This window comes from Amphiura filiformis, chromosome 2 (genome assembly GCF_039555335.1).
Source record: "Amphiura filiformis chromosome 2, Afil_fr2py, whole genome shotgun sequence".
Lineage (NCBI taxonomy): Eukaryota > Metazoa > Echinodermata > Ophiuroidea > Amphilepidida > Amphiuridae > Amphiura > Amphiura filiformis.
In genome coordinates, this window is record NC_092629.1 from 27,770,716 (window position 1) to 27,792,357 (window position 21,642).

General features: G+C 37.1%; 2 protein-coding genes across 2 annotated transcripts in view; both read right to left on the reverse strand.

Moving 5' to 3' along the window:
- Positions 1 to 21,642, reverse strand: part of LOC140146048 (dystrophin-like) — a 108,371-nt gene that overhangs the window by 16,618 nt on the left and 70,111 nt on the right. The gene's annotated exons all lie outside the window — the stretch shown is intronic.
- On the reverse strand, positions 1,097 to 14,682 carry LOC140135784 (phosphoglycolate phosphatase-like). The gene is made up of 4 exons (XM_072157405.1): positions 14,522 to 14,682; positions 6,083 to 6,334; positions 2,747 to 3,282; positions 1,097 to 2,418 (listed from the first exon to the last, which is right to left on the reverse strand). Exons 1-4 carry the CDS (start codon positions 14,671 to 14,673, stop codon positions 2,312 to 2,314), a joined length of 1,047 nt encoding a protein of 348 aa, XP_072013506.1. The 5' UTR covers positions 14,674 to 14,682; the 3' UTR covers positions 1,097 to 2,311.

Below are 21,642 nucleotides of genomic sequence, written 5' to 3' on the forward strand. Positions count from 1 at the left end.
CCATCTCTGAATTCTGGGGAAGCATATCTACCAAAATACTGATTGCACCCTCCCCCATCCTCGGAAACATTATAAGGTAAACTAAAACATTGGCTCTTTCGAACTTTGAGTGAACAAAGTGGCAACTCTGAATTCAAAGCAAAGGAAAGAAATGCTACGGTCAAATTTAATTCTATAAGATCCCACCCCATCAATTATTAAATCAATAACACCTTAAAGCCATATTTGTAACATTTGCTGAGGAGGACGCCCTCAATGTTTTTCAAAATTATATCTTTTACACAATTATTATGTACGTTATTAAACTAACATACCCAGCAAAAATCAAGACTCTAGGTGCTGTAGTTTAGTCAAAATCTGAGATTTTGAATAAAAAGTAGGAACCGGTGTTTAATTATCACAGTGGAAATATTGGTCGAACATGCATGCTCGATGTTCATAAGTGCGTACATGGCGTGCAGGGCACTCAACACACATCAAAGTATTGTGCCGCAGCACGACCAATGGAGTGATATGCAATGACAACATCTGGGCTGTTAGTAAATTCCAATTTTCTTTGCTTTACCCATGGACTGTACAGTCCATGCTTTACCTCAGTTGCTCAGCTTAAGATGAAGTGAAACAAACCCCACTGACCATTTTGGTTGTTTAACATGGAATCCTATGAAGGACTTGATGTTATAAAGGAGTGTTCATAAATACTCTGGTGGGGGTTGGAAAATATAGCAGGGATCAAAAAGATTTTGGGTCCTAAAAAGTGGGGATCAAAAAAAGTTCAGTCCTTCACAGGATTGGATCAAAAAAATTTGAGGGTAAAAGTCCAGGACGCTTGTACATTCCAAAATTGCACGCTCTGCGTGCATGCATGAATGTTAAGTATGTGTACTCTCAAGCTTCAAATCAACAAAATTTGCACAAGTTCCAACTTTTCCAATCCCCCACCAAATTGTTTATGAACACACCTTCATTATGACTTTATGTTAAATTTGTTTCGTTGACCTACAAACACAACAAATTTGGCTGATCCATATAGGTGTATTTGTTGGGACATGTGTCAACGTTACAAATATGCCCAAAAATCAGGTTTGAAAAAATAAATTCTTAATAAGATCGTACATAAATTCCTTATGACATCATTCATACCAAAACAGTTCATTTGAAAATAGTTTCTTAATTTAAGACCTGATCCTTAAAAACTCATTCACAGAAAGTATTTCACACCCACACAGTTAGTTTATTCCTACATGTTAAGTTCATTCCTGTATAGAATCTTTCATTCCAAAATGAAAGGTCCCTGTTACAAAATCATTTCATTAGAATCTTCATTTACTTTATTCATTATTTTAGTTTCATTATATTTATTCATTATAGCCTTTTTACCAATATAAAATGCTTACGCGCTTAGGCCAAAAAAAAAAAGTCTGGTTGCCTTCTAAGACAAAAATTTGGAGGGTCGGTAGGTTGATCCTTTTTTTTTTTTTTTTTTCATGGGATCTTCCTTCATTTTTCCTCCATTTTGAAAAGGCAAGCATTGACAAATGCTTGATCATTTTATGGTAAAAAAATTGTGCGATTTTGGAGTGAATTTAAATGGAAATACTTCCTGTTTTTAATCAAATATGCATTTAATAAATAAAATGAGTGAATAACAAGTATAAAATGTCCTTGATACTGTCCAAATTTAAGGTTTCTTCTAAAAAAGTGATTGGAAAAAAAAAAAACCAGACCCAAGATTTCTAATTTTTCGGGTCGGTCGCTGAGGGCAACCCAACATATTTTTTTGGCCTTATAATTGAATAGAGCAAGGGTCAAACATTCGTATAATTTCTTTTCAATGCTTTAAAAATATTTAGATCAGTGAATTCTTCTAATAGTTATTAAGGTTCTCCATAGTTTTTGAAGGCTTCAAAGAGGTTTTAAAATTTTGCAGAACAAATTATCTTGCCAGTTTAGTAGCAATCTGCACAATATTGAATTATTTTCTGAAAAATCATAACACGAGCGGTGGATGATAAGCATTGAGTTTAGAGGGCTTTACAAAATATATTGCACAAAACTAATACTATAGCAGGGGTACCCACTCCCTCAAATCTGCATAATCATATAAAATCAGCCAACTTTCAGCCTCTCCACACCACCCCAGGCAATATTTCAAATCCTACATTATAATCAAGGTTAGAATTAAAAGACACGGCATGATTGGTTGCTGACCTGCGAAGTACAGCATTTTTGGTCTGGTTGACAGGACGTCATATGCCAACTAGTCTCTTTAATTTGGTCTCAAATTTACATCGGTCTAAACAGTCAATCATTAACTGGAATCTTGTAAAATTAAATTCAGAGCATGGTGGATATTGTCTACGACATATGTTGCATCCCGTTTAAGAACCTCTCTGGTCGTGATGCCAGTTAGAACTCCTGAAAAATACAATGAAATGTAAATTAACTTTTACTCACATAGGGGCAATGGGGTGGGGCAAAGTGTAGTATGTTTCCCTATAAGGCTGCATAAAATTTATTTTTTGGTTCTCGTCCTATTCCGCCTCAATATCTGGGATTAGTCCAATTTTTTTTGAAAAATACCTAAATAAATTACCAATACCTAAAATTACCAACAATGCTAATTTTGTATCGAAGAAAAAACAAACAAATTAAAACACCTCCCATATTAATTCATGAAATTCCTCCGGATAATAACCACAAAATTAATTTAATATGGCCTTAAAAATACAAGTAATGTCTTTACCTATGGAACATCGTAAACCTGCATTGCATCCCAACTTCATGTCAGAAGCAGAATCTCCTATCATTATAGTGTCACTTGGGTGGACCTCTAACTCGCTGCATATCTTCTGTGCTGTATATGGGTGTGGTTTAGCCAAATGGCCTTCATCGTCACCACACACCACCATGTCCACATGATGCGTTACATTCAGGTGGTCCAATGTCTTTTCAGTAACCCTTCTACAATCTGATGTGTTGACGGCAATAAGGTACCCATTTGATTTGAGTACTCCGAAAAGGTGACCCACATCGCCTACGCCCTCTATGGGGCCGTTCCCGTAAGTTGTCATGTCAGCGCCCTCGTAGCAATCTTGCATAATGCGTTCAGCTTTCTCGCGGGGTAAACCAGCTTCTAACAACAACTGGGTAATGGAGTGACGGACTTGAGGGGCAGTTCCTTCTCCAAGAAGACCGGGTAGGAATTTGCCGGTTTCGTCATCAAATGCCAGCAGGTCGTAGAGCTTGTCGGCTAAGTCTAGATTAGTTGCAGTCTGTAATCTGTAAAACAAACAGTTGTACATAGTTTGGTGATATTGCCGATTTGTAAAATTTATTATGTTTTAAGTAAAAAACATCCCTACATCCTTCGGGAGGAGGGTTAAACAGTCTCAATCTAACCGAGGGGGGGGGGGGCATTTGCTGTCAACCAATGATCCCCTTTTTAAATAGATCTAAACATATGTTTAGATTATAAGCTCTTACCAAATGACCCCTTCACATCAATATCAATATTTACTCCTGCAAACAAATCTGTTTATTGACAGGAAACATATGCAGTTTTGCAATTATAATATTTTATTTGATTGTTGTATGAATGTTTATTTTAATTGAACAAATAAGTTGCTTGGGAAAGTCTAACACAGCCTCAGACCTGTACTAAGTCAGAATTTATTGAGAGGGAGTGCAGGGAGATAAAAAGACAGATTTCAATGTTTTTACCAAAAGGAGCAGAACCTTTTATGAATTGGTTCTTCACAAAAAAAACAAAAAAAATTCAAAAAACTAAAATTAATAGATAAGAAGCAGACTTTTTTTTTTTCAAATTGGATTTTTTTTGCACCCTTAACCCCCTTCCAGTGGCTCTGTTCTAACATCGCAAGTTCTAACCACACACACACACAACTTTGCTATTAAAAGAGGTGTTGATCATAGCAGCTGAAGGGAGTATCCCATCATGCATTGCAGTGTATTTACTTGCACCCTAGCAAATTTATACAAAAAATAAGTGAGCTGTTTAAATATTGAAACCTACGAATACTTTTGCAAGTGAAAGAGAGGAAAATCCAGTGGCATGTACATTTCTTTTGACATTGGGGGATGGTGTTGGAAACCATATCTTAGTGAATCCGACACCTTCTGGCAAGTGGCAACAGATAAGTATATGGTACAAATGCGTGATAAATTTTGCCATGTTTGATCTTGAAGCTAAAATGGTGAATTATGGTGCAAAGTGGAACAAATTTGCACAAAGAGCGCAAAAATGTGTACTTTTTTCACATCCTTGGGTTTAAACAGGACAATAGGTACCTCTCAGTCAAGTGGGCACTTTCACATGACATTCTTTTGATCACTTATTGACAGTAGCCTGCATGGTAAAGCGTTAATACGCTGTCAGGTTAGTTACCGATTTAATGGCAGAACTCTTTTGTCTTGAACAAAAGGTACCTCTCGATGAATAGCTTGGCGGATTTTCAAACTGGCACAAAGTTACAATGCGTTATGTAATCCATTGCGCCTCCACGAATATGATACCTCCGTGGGTTTAACAGTCTCAATCTAACCGAGGGGGGGGGGACCATTTTCTGTCACCCAATGACCCCCTTTTAAATAGTTCTAAACATATGTTTGGATTATAAGCTCTTACCAAATGACCCCTTCACATCAATATCAATTATTTACTCCTGCAAACAAATCTGTTTAATGACAGGAAACAGTTTTGCTGTGCAATTGTAATAATTTTATTTGATTGTTGTATGAATGTTTATTTTAATTGAACAAATAAGTTGCTTGGGAAAGTCTAACACAGCCTCAGACCTGTACTAAGTCAGAATTTATTGAGAGGGAGTGCAGGGAGATAAAAAGACAGATTTCAATGTTTTTACCAAAAGGAGCAGAATCTTTTGTGAATTGGTCCTTTGGGGGGGGGGTATACCCCCCTTCCAGTGGCTATAGCTCTGTTTAGACATCACAAGTTCTAACCACACACAAAAAACTTTGGTATTAAAAGAGGTGTTGATCATGGCAGCTGAAGAAGAAGTATCCCATCATGCATTGCAGTGTATTTACTTGCACCATAGCAAATTTATACAAAAAATAAGTGAGAGCTGCTTAAATATTGACACCTATGTATGGATACTTTTGCATTTGAAAGAGAGGAAAATCCAGTGGCATATAGATTTCTTTTGACATTGGGGGATGGTGTTGGAAACCATATCTTAGTGAATCCGACACCTTCTGGCAAGTGGCAACAGATAAGTATATGGTACAAATGCGTGATAAATTTTGCCATGTTTGATCTTGAAGCTAAAATGGTGAATTATGGTGCAAAGTGGAACAAATTTGCACAAAGAGCGCAAAAATGTGTACTTTTTAGGCTAAAATGGCCAATATTGTGGGTGGGGGATGATTGTAATGACCATTGACCATTCAACTTTTTATATCAAAATATTGGGGGAATTTACCCCCCCCCCCCCCCATATTTACACCTATCGAGAAATCTTAACGCCAGGTCTCAAAGATGGGTGTAACCTTTCAGTTTCTTCATATTTCTTCACGAAAGCGACTCCACAAAATGTTACACTTTGTCTGATCTCTTGAAGTCCTAGTGTATGATAATACTTAAAGATTACCAAAATCTGTAAATAAATTACAATTTTTTCCCATGCTTACCAGGTGGGGGATCTCAACTTTGGTTTGGATGGGGAAGTGTGCCTTGGACTCCGAAAAACTACCTGACTTTAAACCAAATTCTATAGGCCTGAAATTATCTGATGAAAAATTTGCACCTTTTTGAGAAAATTAAACAAAATTTTTATGAAATCTAGGGTCATCAATAAACCAAAATGGCTAAGAATGCACCCAAGTATAAACTAAATGGCTGAAAATATACTCTGAAACTGCCGCACATCCCCATACCCTCATTTCCACTTTGCACACATTTTTGCAGTCAAAATAAATTTACTTTAGGCTGATTTTACATGCATCAAATAAAAAAATATATGTCAAAATTGGAAAATCTGGGTTGGGCCTGTAAAACAAGTTTTTTTAACAACTTTCGTGAAAAATAATTTCTTCCTACCTGATTGCTAATGCTCGTATCCAAGGTGCATACATAGCATGAACACACGCAATTGTACCATCTTTGTCAAATATGACCAACTGTCGTTTTCTATCGGACTCAACTTTCTGTTGACAGGATCCTGCTTGTGATTGGTGCGTGTCTGCGGTTAATGGTCCTTTTGCTTGTGATTGGTCCATATCAGCCGTTACTGGTCCACTTGCGTCAGGCTCAAAATGTTGTGTAGAATTAATACGGTTTACTGAAAATGTCCTGTAGAGAAGAAACACAATTATTTGTGATTGTTGTTGTGAGCTATGTCCAGCTGTGTCAGTGTGGCAAACTGCCTGAGGGCAGCTCCCACCTTGGAGGTGATACGTAGGGGGCTGTTAAGACACCTACTTCAGCATCGCTATCACCTTTGATTTTTGTGTGCTCTGTAACCTAAAGATCGGGTCCCTTATTTTCCCTTTCAATCTGTCACCCAAACGATTTAATTTTTTAATTTGGAAAAAAAATGCCATTAGACTACAGTATATCAAAAAGGCCATGTTCTCACCCAATGCCTTCCTAATTTAGTTCCAAATGGTCTGCCTCTCACCATATCTTTTCAACATTTTGCTCTTAGACCCGCGTTTACATTAGAGCCTGAAGTCGACTTTGGCCGACTTTTGAACTCGACTTCATTTTTGTGTAAACAGGGTCGTCGATTTGAACTCGACTTCAGAAGTCGACTTGAATGATGACCGGAGCAACATTTGTCGAATTCAAAGTCGACTTCAAACTCGACTTTTGCAGTGTAAACGAACACGTAATTAGAAGTCGACTTCATAATAGTAATTTGAAACATGAGCAAGTGATGGCATATAATTTGAATTCATAATTTGTTTTGAAGTCGACTACCGTGTAAACACCCCGTCAAGAAATGATTTATGCTAATCCTTAGTCGCAATCTGAATTCGATGTCGCAATTGAAGTCGACTTCTCTCTGTGTAAACGGGGTCTTAATGAATGCAAAAATTGTGGTTTCACCAAATGACCATATTGTTTACATTTTGCTTTTACCGAATGTCCCTTACAGTGAAAGTGTCAGCCCTAATGTAACACCTATCCAATTCATATTGATTTGAAGTGCCCTCCCAGCATAGATCTCGGGGTGCCCCTGCGACGGAAAATGGCTTGGGTACTGGCCCCTCCATGCAGTTTTAGAGTTGTTAACTTGTTTCTTTGTAACTTTTTGCATTTTAACAAAGCAGAACTAAATACAGTAGGTATTTAAAGATGGGTAACCTGATTGACAACCTCAGCCCCCCACTTTACCTCATCAAATTGCAGATTTTGGTATCAGGTGAAAGCTCATATGTTTCTCATTAACATAATGAAATCAGGCATTCCAAAAAAGCACATTTCCTGAGAAATTATCAAAAAACTGTCGAAATAGTCTTAACTGTGGTATATCACGTTTGAGATTTTAATTAAAATTCAACAGTTTTTTGATGATATCTTCGGAAATACACCGATTTGGAACTCCTAATTTCAATATGTTAATGAGAAAAATATGATCTCTCATTTGATATCAATTTATACCATGATCATGATAATTCGTCGTCCGTATTCTATAGTGGCGTATAGGGGGGCGCCGCGAATAAACAACTTTTCGAGAAAATCGGGTTTGAAGAAATGCCAATTTAAAATCGAGTTTGTAAATCAGACATTCATTATATTTTGTAAATGATGTAAAATTTCTGCAGTAAACTAAATAGATTTTATCAGTAGACTTCGGTTGTATATATATATGCGCATATATAAATTCGCACGTGACCAGATGGCTAGCGCCATATTTGCATTACATCACTGTCAATCACTAAAATGGCGATCATTGAAGGAGTGGCTACAGTTGTGACCTTGTTTCGTGGCTAGCACTGGCAAGGAACATTGGCTGGAGGTTCGATGCTATAAATTTGCAAGGATAAATCATGGATATCAAAGGATCATGATTATTGCACAGCACCCCCCATGTACAAACATAACTAATGTATATTTATTTTTATTTATTTATTTATTTATTTATTTATTTATTTATTTATTTATTTATTTATTTATTTATTTATTTATTTATTTATTTATTTATTTATTTATTTATTTATTTATTTATTTATTTATTTATTTATTTGTTTGTTTGACGAAAAACGAAAACCCTGTTCTATTTTGGGAAACAAATTTTTCCTGTACAAATGAATGCCGACCCCAAATTTCGGAAATTTCAGGATTTTTTTTTTGTATTTTCTCAAATTGAAATTTATTTACAGATTTTTGTGATTTTTGGGTTATTTAAATTTTTTTTTAATACCAACCGACCGACCGACCCTACTTGAAAGGTCCGTTCGCCCGTAGAACAGGGTTTCTCTCTTTCTCGCCTTACTTATAATTTTATAAATATTATTTGTCCCCCCCCTTCCCCCAAAACCAACCCTCCCCCCTTTTACACTCATAAATTAATTGTTTTTTTGCTAACTTTCCCCTTCCGTGTAAAGTAAAACTTTATAAGCCGGTTGAATCAAACTGAACAAAATTGACGTACAATGTATACAATTACAATATACCATGACAATAATGTGTATGATCTAGATCTAACTTACTAGCTGAATAAATCTCCAACCATGCATCACATACGTGATTGTACGTCATATTGTCATATAACGTATGAGCGTGATGTATAGTATACGACTTCCTCAACATCTTCCAGCCGGGATGATTAGATCATGTACAGTCATCTACGTGTTTATACTCTAAATTGTACGTCAAAGGGTGACAAAGGGCGTACAGATTACCGATTTAGCATGGGGACACAAAAAGGTGCTTAAAAACACATTTTGAATTTGTTTTTTGTCAATTTGCGAGCGAATGAGTAAGTTAGAATTGAGGAGGTCGGGCGAGGACATCTAGCCTATTTAGTTTGAGCGGGTCATTATACCGAAAAGGGCTAAATTTATAGTTCCCTAATTTACGTTATAATTAGAGTTAAAATTAGGGTCAGAGTTATGTTCATTGGCGGCACTACGGGGGGGGGGGATACTTATCTTGACTCCCAAATAAATAAATCCATGACCCCTTCCTTCCGAAGAAAATGACAGCCCCTAAGTTCCCTACGTGCAAACATTATCAAATAACATCATCGGCAGGTACCCAGTTCTGACCTTAATGCCAGTAAGAATCACATTTCGTCATCAATATGGCCAATTGCCATGCCCATTTAGCACGGAAATAATGAAATATAACTTTTTAAATCAGCTATATCTAGCTTTTCCGTCATATTTTTTTTTTCCGTAATGGAAAATCCAAATAAAGAGTTTATGTTTCGGGTCAAATTATTTTGCCCTTTGCAATCAATGCCACTATTTTGCAAAGCCAATTTTCCTTGTAACCTGTCATTTTCACCTATACTTTTGCGTGTGGAATTTGTGCACATCCGGGTACCTTACATCGTTGAACACGGTATGGCGACTTGTAGATGTCACGTGCACATTTATATATGCGCATTTATATATATACCCGAAGTCCACTGTTTATTGTTATATATTTTTCAAAAGAAATAAATACATACTATTGCTGGCAAACTGAAAATAAAACTATACGTCACTATGGAAAACAAACAAAACGCAATACCCTAACCTAACGTTAACCGTGACGCCACCTCGGTCACCATGTAATCCCTATGGCGTTACTTTTTCGTCGTTTCAGTATTCCATAGTGGCGTGATAGGTCCGATACGTGTACGCCACTATGACATACGATGTTTTTCATTTTTGCCGATATTTCATAATTATAAAATGTGTATAAAAAGTGGCGTATGGTCGATACGCCACTATGGAATACAAAAAATGTCACTTTGTAACTATACGCCACATTTAATTAATTAATTACTAATTAATTAGCTAATTATGACTGATGAGACTTAAAAAAAATGAAAGAGAACATCATAAAACATATGTACCAATTTTCAAAAAAATGACCAAAAATCACTATACGCCACTATGGAATACAGCCGACGAATTATCATTAAAAAATGCACTGCAGACTACCAGTATCACACTGTATAAATGTCAGTAATTCAATAAGGAATAGTCACATTTACAAGGAACATTTACATGTTCTTTTTGCATGAATGTTTAAAAAGGGACAACATTTTATGTTAAATACGTAAGTTTTAAAGAATTTGATTTTCCAAATATATCAGGTCACCTTCCTTTAATAATTATGCAATATTGTATTATAAAATGAACCATGGCCTTGTCCCCACCCCATCCTTAAAAAAATCGTCGCTATACCACTGGGCTGTGTTGTGCATGCACATCATGCTTGATTGGCATAGGGTAAAGGAATCCCCTCCCAGATAAGTGGTCTTGTATTCCAAGCACTGTAAATGTGCCCTTTGAGCCCCCTTTGCAACCATTTGCCCCAATTATAAAGCCATTCTCAGTATAATTAGCTTCTTATAGCAGGACAACTTACCCCCTTGGAAATTAACTTTGTCCGGTATGACACTGCTTGGAGCATTTATTTACCATGTTTTTGATTGCAGCATGTATATCCAATATTTGCTTCTGTACATGACAAGCTGACACTGTGTGGATCATTATGACTGGGCACAATTTTGATACTTTGGACTCTATTAAATGATACTAAGTGCCATAGGTATGTTCAGATTATTCAGATCTCATACATGTATTCAAAAAGGGCTCAGGACCTTAAAGCCAAATAAAAAAATTAATTTGTTTCACATCCACTTCCGGTTCCCACCTCACTTTCTGGGATCAGTCCATATAGTTGTTTTTTCATTTTTCAATTTTGATACTGCATTGTAAGTTTATTAGTCAGTATGAATCACTTGCAGGTGTTGTGGAAATCTAAGGGATCTCTAACCTCTCATAATCTTAAATATAAAAGGACCTCATCATTTGCCTGGCAGATGATGAAAACTAAATAGCAATGTCAATTTTATGTGAAAACGACTGCATTTTGTCAATTTAGCAATAACAACAACAACAAAACACCTCTCTTCCTCCTCACTTTTCCAAAAAGGTGATAACATGAAACAAAATTTTTATTTTATGTGGCCTAATCAGGATTCAGGAATGACACAGACGTTATCTAAGTTTTTGATGTGTAACTTTACTATTTCTGATCCTAGAAAGCAGGGACAATGCCCAGGGACAATGTGGGAAAACTTTTGTATTTTACACTATTTTGGCCCATGATCAGGATTCAGGATGAATTTTGTTGGAAAACGGTTCCATTGCCCCATTTCTTTTGCCTTCCCGATTTTCTCTTTCATTTTTGGATGGACGGGCACCTTTCTCTTTCATTTTTAGTCAGGTGGAACTCTGCCCCCCATCCCCTACTGACTATACTTTTGCTAGAAAGTAGATCATTGATCACACTATTTTTACATTTTCAATTTTCTTACCTAAAGACATAAATTTATTAACCAAAGATACCACGATGAAAACCACTGTGCATTTGTGAATCCCAGGGTCTGCGATGACGCAATCACCCTAAGTGCTATATGCTCATCCTGTGATCCTGATCCTGTGATCCTGTGCTTGGCATGAGGGGGGGTCTAAGGAGGTTCAAATCCTGGGGTGCCAAATGACTTCTTTGTTCATCTTCTCTCATTTATTTTTCGTTTCTTCTTTAACTCAAGGTTTTTAATCAAGATCAAGGTTTTTAATTTTCTGCCTCGCTTTGCTCGCCTAACTAATGTATATAACTCTCACTGGATCAATTGGTAATTTGGGGGTTAAAATCGCCAAACATTTATAAAATTCCCCCTTTTTTCATAGAAGGGAAGTGCCACTTCTTCCCTGCAATGTGATAATGATATATGCACTACTCATCAATATCATCAAATCAATGCTCAGTAGTGTAGCCGGTACTTTTTCCAAGGGTGAATTGAATGGGGTAAATCTCACTGGGGGGCAAGAGCGGTCAAGACTACAGGGGGACAATGCTTGGCTAACTGATGCTGCTGGCACTCAGCCAAAAATTTGTTTATAATTCTAGCAAACTTAACATTCAACCATAATTATGGAAGGCTAATAAATGAGGGGTACATGCTATCAAATACCTCCCCCCACACACATTTTGGCAACTAAATAAGCCATAATGTGTGATTTGCTTCACAACGACACCCTCAATTTTTCTTGAATTTCTACTTTTGCATGATTGGAATAGCGATTTTCTTTCTTTTACCTCAGTTGTTCGGCTCAAAAAAACAAACTTCTGAGACAACACCGTCTGTCAACATGTGGCCCTATGTGCCAAACGCTAATTAGAAAAATATGCCCCCAACTTTGTAGAATGGATAGATTTGGCCATAATCAACTCATGCATTAAACAAGTTGAAGTGCAATTTTAACAACAATTTTATGCCATTGCCTGTTGTGATGGGCTGTTTTCACTTCTGATATTAACTGGCATTGCTTTACACTGTTTCATGCTTCATTGATTTCTATTAGATTTCATAGCAATCGAGTCTAGCCTCGTATGTGAAGTTATCGGTGTCAGTGAGCAAACCAGTCCGTTAATAGACTCCTCGAGTAAACAGGGCCGGGCCAAGTGTATTGGCGGATACTCATGCTTGTCGGTGAACTTTCAAAACACCCCCTTTTCCGAAGTTTTCAAAATAAAAACACCACTATTTTTGCGATTTTGTGAACTTTAACAATGCCCCTTTGCTAAAACACACACAATATTTCTAATATACCCCTTTCTAGCTCTTTCTGTCAGAGACGTGTATCTGTGCTCTGCAATTGTCTTTGTATACTAGCAAGTTAATGTTTACTATATATCTAAATGGGAATGGCTATGATGGCAGTAATATAATGCTCCAGATGAAGCCAGACAGAATCATATTTTTAACTTTGGGACTTTACTGACGCTGCGCCCTGCTCCCGGTTCCGGCACTCCGTTTATCCGCAGCTACTCATGCTCAACACAAAAAAGGGGTAATTTTTCATACCACTTGTTTTCGCAAAATTGGAAAAAGTTCTGTGCTTTTCATTTACGAATCACATGTCACATTGTAGTTCCATTTACAAATCATATCAGTTTCGTTATTCCATTCGGTGCGCATTACATCACATCACATGCAATTATACGATGCATACTTAACCGAATATTTCGTGATCCTAGCATCCTAGCTCCTTTTATGAAATTTTTCAGTATAGACATCCACGAAAAAAAACTTATTCCTAAATTTAAAGCAATATTATAACATTTTCATACAAAATAGATTATTATTTCTTTGCCATAAATTAGCTTTTACTGTCAGATATATCCCCTTTTAATTTTGAGTCAAACAACTAAGGCAAAGCAAAGCAAATTGGAAATTACTACCTGCGCCGATGTCGCCAATTACATATCACTCCTTCGGCCGTGTTACGGTACGATCCTTTGTTGTGTAAATCACCGTCCAGCACCCCATGTATGAATGTGTTATGAACATCGCGTATGCGTTCCACTAATAGTAATATTTCCATCGTAATAATAAAAACGATGGTTCCTGCATTTTATTCAAAATCTTGGATTTTGACAAAACTACAGCACCTAGGATCTTGATTTTGCAGGGTATGTTGGTTTAATAACGTACAATATAATCGTGTAAAAAAAAGAATTTTGAAAAATATTGGGAGCGTCCTACTCAGCAAATGTTATACAGGGATGTTTATATATGAGTTTAAGTTGAATCCAAAAACTACTGCAGTACCATGCGCATATTTTGGGGGGGCTTTGGGGCGCGAGCCCCCCGGGGTAAAAGCAGGTGGCGGCCAAAACGAAGGGGCGGCGGAAGAAAAACGGGGCGGCAAAAAGAATTAGTAAGTAAAAAGGGTGGACAAATTTGAAAAAGTATAAAATTTGTGAAAATATGGTACTTTACATCAAAATGTGTTGCTTTTAGGGTGCTAGCACCTAAAATCCATTTTTTTTTGCTTTTCACTTTTTCAAACCACCGAAAAAAATATTTTGGGCCAACCTTTTCGGGCTGTTGAGGAAGGGGTGGCAAAATTGGAGTACCAGAATGCAATTCAAATTTGACGATATTTTTACTAAATGAATTAATCTGCAAGAAATTTTTGTACATATCAACATTATGTAGCCCGACCCCCCGGGAGCCCGACTCGACTGGTTTCAAGACCAACACCAAGTGGTGTAAAAATCTCAACTTTTTTTCGAGAGAGAAGTGGAGGGGGGAAGTAGATCATGAAATGCCCATTTAATGAAAAGAGAAAACACACCATGATTCATTACAGGGCCTCCAACACAAAATTACACTTTTTTTTTTCTGTATCATGAACAAAACGTATTTAAAGTAAGCTTATTCTGCAACTTTGCACTAGTTGTCGAATTCGGCACCCCATATCACAATCCCAATGTGTTAAAGTTTAAAACTTTAATTACCTTGCTAATCCAGTGAATTGCGATGCTAGATTATGTCTTCCACAACTTGTCTGTAAATGTTGGAACCCCGATCTTGAATTGATTTGCGTAAGTTTGGGTAATAACCTCCAAAGTTTATGGGACTGAAGTATAGAAGCCATGCATGCATTCATGGTTGTGATGCAGCCGGAATCTGGTTGCACACCCGGACGAACATGACGGGATTTTCCCATTAACGGTAGGCTAAGTCCATGGATATTGTCTTTCATAAAACTTTACGCACGCATCATGTCTCCTGGCCTGATTTTTTGCTTAGGTAAGGGGCTGGCATTTTCTTTGGAAGGTGGGGGGGGTCCCAAAAATACAGGGGGGTCATAGAATTTTCAGACCAAAAATAGGGGGTCAAAATTTTTGCGCCCTGCGCGCGCATTCTTTAACAAAATGTGCAAAATCTATGCACAATTTTTACACGCTCCATGCGCCTTCTTTACACTTACAATAAAAAATTTTAACGCGCTCCACACACTTTCTTCACTTTTAAGTTTTGACGCGCTCCGCGCCTTATAGTTCCGGCAATGAATAATTTTTCTTGAGTCTGTGTAGTTGAAAGGGGGGTCATCAAATTTTTCGACCCGTGATAGGGGGTCGTAAAAATTGACTCGTCACGACATATTTGGGACCCCCTTCCGAAGAAAATGCCAGCCCCTAAGTATAAGCCTATGGTGCAATCTAGGGGGTGCAATAATCAGGTGTACCACACGGGGGGGGCAATTATAGGGGGGGCAAGGGGGCAAAGATTTTTTTAGGAATGGTACATACAGCGGGGTGTCACCCGCTTTTTTCCAAGGTTCCTTTTCAGCGTTAACCATCACGATCATCGGCGCGCACGACGTCATGCGTGTGCATTGGACCTTGTGCAAAATAATATGCACGGGGCCGGGATGGCTAGCACTAGGACTACGCTTAATTTGTAAAAGGAAATCGGAATAACAGTAGTTTCACTTTGATACCATATCGGTATTCAGTGGAGACCAAGTATGCGCCCAAAAGTAGGGCAAGCGCCCAAGATTTATATAGCAACATCTTTGTTCAAATAGGGGAGACCGTGGGAAAGTGGACCAAAAAATTTTTTGTCCAGCCCAAACAGGATTACGAAGCAAGGCAAGGCAAAACTTAAGGTTTATAATCTTACCTAAGAGGACTGCAACTAACAAATGACATTAATAAAGTTGATCAAAAATGCAGTTGTTGAACTTGAAAAAATTCGTTCCGCTTTGCCCCAGGTTCATTTGGGCCAAGGTAGAGTGAAACGTGGAGGGGGTATTACAGAAATGTATCCCCGTCTTCATTGTCAACACCACTTAGGGCCTACCTCCTGGTAAATATACTATGGCCGCCCCATTGGCCGGATACAATTCTATTGCATAGTTCTGAGTGGGGTCTGTTTCCGGTATTCCACTTTGCCCCATCCACGTTGGACACGTTCCACTTTGCCCCGACCAAGTGAGATTTCTCCCAACATGCATCACTATCATGTACGCTCATATGCTACTCCTGTTACCATGCATAGAGAGACTTAAGCCCATATCTATCAATAATATTGACGAAGTTAAGGGCTGGGGTATGAACGTTTGGACAGTATTTATTGTGGGACATTAGAGCACATCAGACCTATCGAATTGCATTCTGAATACGAAGAATGTCATTCTGATATCAAATAATTTTGATATTTTGAAATTCGCAATAAATACACATTTTATGGCAAATCATTAAAAATTGATATTTTTGATATTTAACAGTACTTATAGTAAACTTTATAAATCTGATGATTTATACTTAAAGCGTATGTAGGTGGGATGAAAAGCCGACGATCAATTGAAAATTTTGACCTTTCGTATTGAAGATATGGATTTTTTTTCACAAAACACCAAAAAAAATTAGGTCTTTTTGAGAAAAAATCCATATCTTCAATATGAAAGGTCAAAATTTTCAATTGACCGTCGGCTTTTCCTCCCTGCTACATACACTTTAAGAATAATGTCATTAGATTTATATAATTTACTTCGAGGACTGTTATATATCAAAATTTGAAAAATATCAAATTTTTATAATTTGTCATAAAATTTGTATTATATTGTGATTTTCAAAAATGAAAATTATTTGATATCAGAAAGACATGCTTCGTATTCAGAATGCAATTGATAGGTCTGAGGTACTCTCATGTCCCACAAAAAATACTGTCGAAACGCAATAAACGCTCATTTTAGATCCCTTAAACATAATGAAAAACAGACATTTTCTGTAAAAAGCACACATACCTGAATCACTCGAACGCCCCCATCACAAACAATGCTGGATCCTAGCCATGTTCTAAATACATGAGCTTGGAGATTGAAGGCAGCATATGCATAAGTTAATGGGGGTGTTTCGTTTTGCCCTGTGGTCCACTTTGCCCCGGTCTCCCCTACTAGCTATCTAGCATTGCTGTCTACTGTAGAAAGTAACATCTTTGTTCAATTACTAGCTATCTAGCATTGCTATCTACTGTAGAAAGCAGCATCTTTGTTCAAATCCCAGGGGTTCAAACACTAGCTATCTAGCATTGCTATCTACTGTAGATAGCAACAGCTTTGTTCAAATACTAGCTATCTAGCATTGCTATCTACTGTAGATAGTAACATCTTTGTTCTTATATCAGCTATCTGACATTGCTATCTACTGTAGATAGCAACATCTTTGTTCCAATATTAGCTATCTAGCATTGCTATCTACTGTAGATAGCAGCACATTTAATTTGTTCAAAAAAGGGGAAAAGAACATGGACCTTTTCCAACTTCATTATTTCTGAAGTTTATAATACGAGAACTATATATTTTTGGAAATGAAATGAGTCGAGAAACTTTTTGTAACAGATTTATTTTTTAAACATATAAAAAGTTCTTGAAAAAATACCAAAAATACAAATAACAAAAAAAGTTTGGAATAGATTTCTTTCAGTTATTTTTTCATAATGTAGAGACATTTGTCAGTCATCCAGGTATATGGCTGTATACAAATATCAAAGGTTGATAATTAAAATCTGTTCAACTGGACTTACTATTTTAACTGGTGATGTTTGACATCCTATCCTGGATGTTTCTTCAAGCCAACTGATTTCTCGGCGGCAATTGGTGAACTGAACAGAACAGAGATCTGCGCCACAACTTGGCGGGGCCCTACAGTTCTGCTATCCAAAAGATCCCTCGACGACTGAGTTCAGTGACCCCGTCATGGTCACTAAACCAATCGCTTGAAGAAACATCCAGGATAGGATGTGAAAGTTAAAATAGTTAAAATAGGAATGCACTTCATAACTTTAAAGCCAAGTATGCTAGACCTTTGGTGTTTTCAGTATAATAGCCTAATGTTTGTTTAAAATAATTATATATAAATTAATTATATTTTCAAAATTGCCTCCTTTGATCCCCATGAACCAGATCGTGTCACATTTATACCTCATATCCCTGGCTAGAGAAACCATCCCTCAGTATTTATACCACTGATACCAAATGTATTCTATGACAGAGACAACAAAGATTATCATAAAACAAGCAACAATTTCTAATATTTTGTGATTTTTTTATTCACTTTATACCTTGAAAAAGTTCACATTTACACATTTTAAGTATGCCATTTCAGGAATGCACTTGAACATTATCCTGACAGCCAATGGCTGACAATCTTGCTGCCAGGCTGTCAAAATTGAAGCCAACTGGCTGATAGCCATTTAATGCTCAATTAAAACCTACTCAAACCTTCCCATCATGCCACAGTAATGAGTCGTTATCACTAGCACATAATTTTGCCACATTTTGTTTATATTTCATGTGTGATTTGCTCCACAGCGATGCCTTCAATTTTTCTTGAATTTCTACTGTTTGCATGATTGTAATGCCCAATGGTGTACTAAAACACCACGTGAGAGACTAAGCCTGAAGTGCTCTAATTTCCAGTAAAATTAAGTTTTATAATAAACATGGGGCCGATCTCGGTTTTATTCACCACGTTCACCAATGGAGTGATGACTAGGCTGACACATCTTATGCATTGTGCATCATTGAATCATTGACGTATAAACTGTGTGTATCGCTATTCGTCTTTAGTTATATGACTTATTTAAACGTTTCAGCTGTATGTAGCGCCGCTCAATAACGATCGGCGAGCTAATACATGAATTGATGTGCACCAAACAAAGAACATCAAACTCAGCAGCCAGGTCTCGAAACTAACAATTTGCAACTTTACGTTCATTTTGTGGGAATAACACCCTTTCCCAACCTGGTTCCTAGTCATTTGCAGAGTTACCTGTCAATCAAACTCGGAAATGTTTTGTTTATGATTTGTTGTGATGATTAAAATGAAAAACAGCTGCCCTATGGTTAGTTTTTCACCTTCAAACATACAAATCACCTCAAAAGTTACATCAAATGCAAAATTCCGAGTTTATTTCTATCGATGACTAGTAATATACCACCAACTTGACATCCACTTACATGTACCAATTCTACTCCATTTACATACACCCCTAAATACAATCATGTATGTATTCATCAACTTTTTATGGTATAGGTCTATTTTATCAAACTCACACCCACACCCCTTTACCCACACCCACACACAAACTATTCTTACTTTACTATCTATTTACAAGTTACACTATAAATTTTTTATAATATAAAACTTTAGTAAATGTTTTTTGCCGTATTCTAGTTTAACTGGACAATCAGTGATTCACCCTATGAATTAAAGGTGTGACCCGATCGACAACATCATCACCCATTTTGCTTCCATCAAAACTAGACTCGCTTGCCAGTCCTATATATGCCGTGCCTATGTATATTATGGACTGGCTCTCGCCATTTTGTCTATCTATAGGAAATGCACACTTAAAGATGTGCAAAGATCAGATATTTGAAAAATTAAAGATATGCAAAGATCAGATATTTGAAAAATTTCCAAAATTTGGTCAATGGTATAAAAAATTGGTACCCATGCACCTTATTGTGCTTGCTAATTTAAGCCTCGGTTGAAACAAAATTATGGATCAAATGCATTTAAGTGTCCAAAAAGGCAAAATACGTCAAAGTTCTGCACCCTTGTGAAGGGTGCATAATTTGAATAGAGAATAAAAATATCCGATCTTTGCGATCAAAAACACAAAATTACAACTTTGGATGTACTATTGGCAAAAGACAATGTTGCCAAACAATATAGAATAGAATATTCAACATCAACTGGTCAAAATATTGAAGAAATGTGCTCCCCAAACATGTGGCAAGTACGCAATACAATTCCCATTCAAACGCATGAGAAACTGAAAGTGCATAATCCAGGCCAATCAAAACTGACATTTTGGTATCAAAAGAAAGCTCATATTTTTCTTATTATCCCAGTAAAATTTAACCCCGGGCTTCTAATACAATGATTATGTGCCTTTTCACCGTTTTGTACCACACATTTCTTACAAAATGAGTGCTTTCACATTACCCCTGTAAATGTACAATGCCACCTTTTTAAACAAGATGCGAACAACATATTTGATTGAGATGCACATAGCTTCAGCATGAGACATTTTCTATAGAATTACAATACAGTTGACCATCCATGTCTTTATGGTCTATACTTTGAAATAATAGGACCAAGCATGCAAATATGCTAATAAATCATGTAAATGGCAAGAAAGACAACAATCTATCAAAACAAAATCTGTCATAACGGGTCCCCGCAAACATTTACTTAACTGGGCCAATACTGGACCCCGTGATTGGGCCAATTCATGTTAGCACACCGGCGTTGGTCTGGACAAATAAAAATTACCATTTTAAGCTTGCTCGCTCTTTTTCCCCTTTCTCTCTTACTCTATCATGACTCCAACTCTCTTACCCAAAAACTGGCATGTTCAGCCAGAAAATATAAATTAATTTGTCCAGCTTAGCACCAGAACTGGCCCAATTTAATGCAGATGTGCAAACATTTATTGGCCCAATAGCAGTGCCCAGTATTGAACTTTATTGGCCCAGTACTACAATGTTTGTTGGGGTTAGACCTAGACCTCTGCCCATGGTAACCGTTTTTACTTTTACTAGGGCCAGAGGCATTATGTTTAAAAAGTGTAGGAAATGGTTTAACGAACTAGTACAAAAGTTAGAAGCACTTCAATGCTTGAACGGACCAATACAAATGTGTGTCAGGTTGCTAAAAATACCCACTTGAGAAGCTAATTAGAACACACCATCGTTAGTCATTCATAAAGCTGAATTTAAACTTCATCACTTTTGCAGAAAAATGATAACAAAATCGAAGTCTTAATTTGTATAGACCACTTGGCATCTGACGTCATTGCCCGGCAGTATGCGCGCGCATTATGGCAATTTCAATTGTTCTTTGCCCTGCAGTGTGCGTACGCATCGTAGTCTGCTAAGGGCACGTGCATTTTAAATCGCCCGCCACATTTCATATAGTACAGGAAAGCCATTGAACAGTGTAGCGGCTCTTTCGAGCATATCGATAGACGAGTCCCTCGCCTTTGTTGATAAACAGTGATGTCAAGTGGTCTATACTGAGGATGCATGCAATTACCTTTTTTTGCAAAAGCGACAAAGTATAGACTGACACCCTCAGTTGGTCAACGTTCACTAATAATAAGTATTACACATAATTTGTGCAGTTAGTGACAACAAAGATTCAGTCTAGCATAGCTTTACACAATGACTAATTTACATCAGCACAAAAGCCGTGTTGTCTAGCGTTACTTTGGCAAACAGGACAAAAAGTGGCATGGATGTTCCATTCACCACTTTCCTACAAGCAAACAGATACGAAGAGCAAGCAACTAATGGGCTATTTCAGTTGAAATCCATACACACCCTATGGAAAACATGATCTTCATCTCCCACTCAGGGGGTGTAGATTTCAAATGGAGTCATCTATTCAAGAAACCCAATTTAAAAATTCACACTCCCCACGATTGAGGTCATGTCTATCATAAGGGTTGTATGGATTTCAACTGGAATTGCCCACTATGATAATCGTATGTACATGCTTATACTTGTGCAAGCGAGGCTGCTGAATTCGGAAACCATGGTTAACAAACTTGGACTTTG

Coding starts and splice junctions, on each gene's coding strand:
- LOC140135784 (XM_072157405.1), bottom strand. CDS start 14,673: ATGAATGCATGCATGGCTTCTATACTTCAGTCCCATAAACTTTGGAGG. Junction 3,283..6,082: donor ATACGAGCATTAGCAATCAG/GTAGGAAGAAAT, acceptor TTTGTTTTACAG/ATTACAGACTGCAACTAATC. Junction 2,419..2,746: donor AGGTTTACGATGTTCCATAG/GTAAAGACATTA, acceptor TGTATTTTTCAG/GAGTTCTAACTGGCATCACG.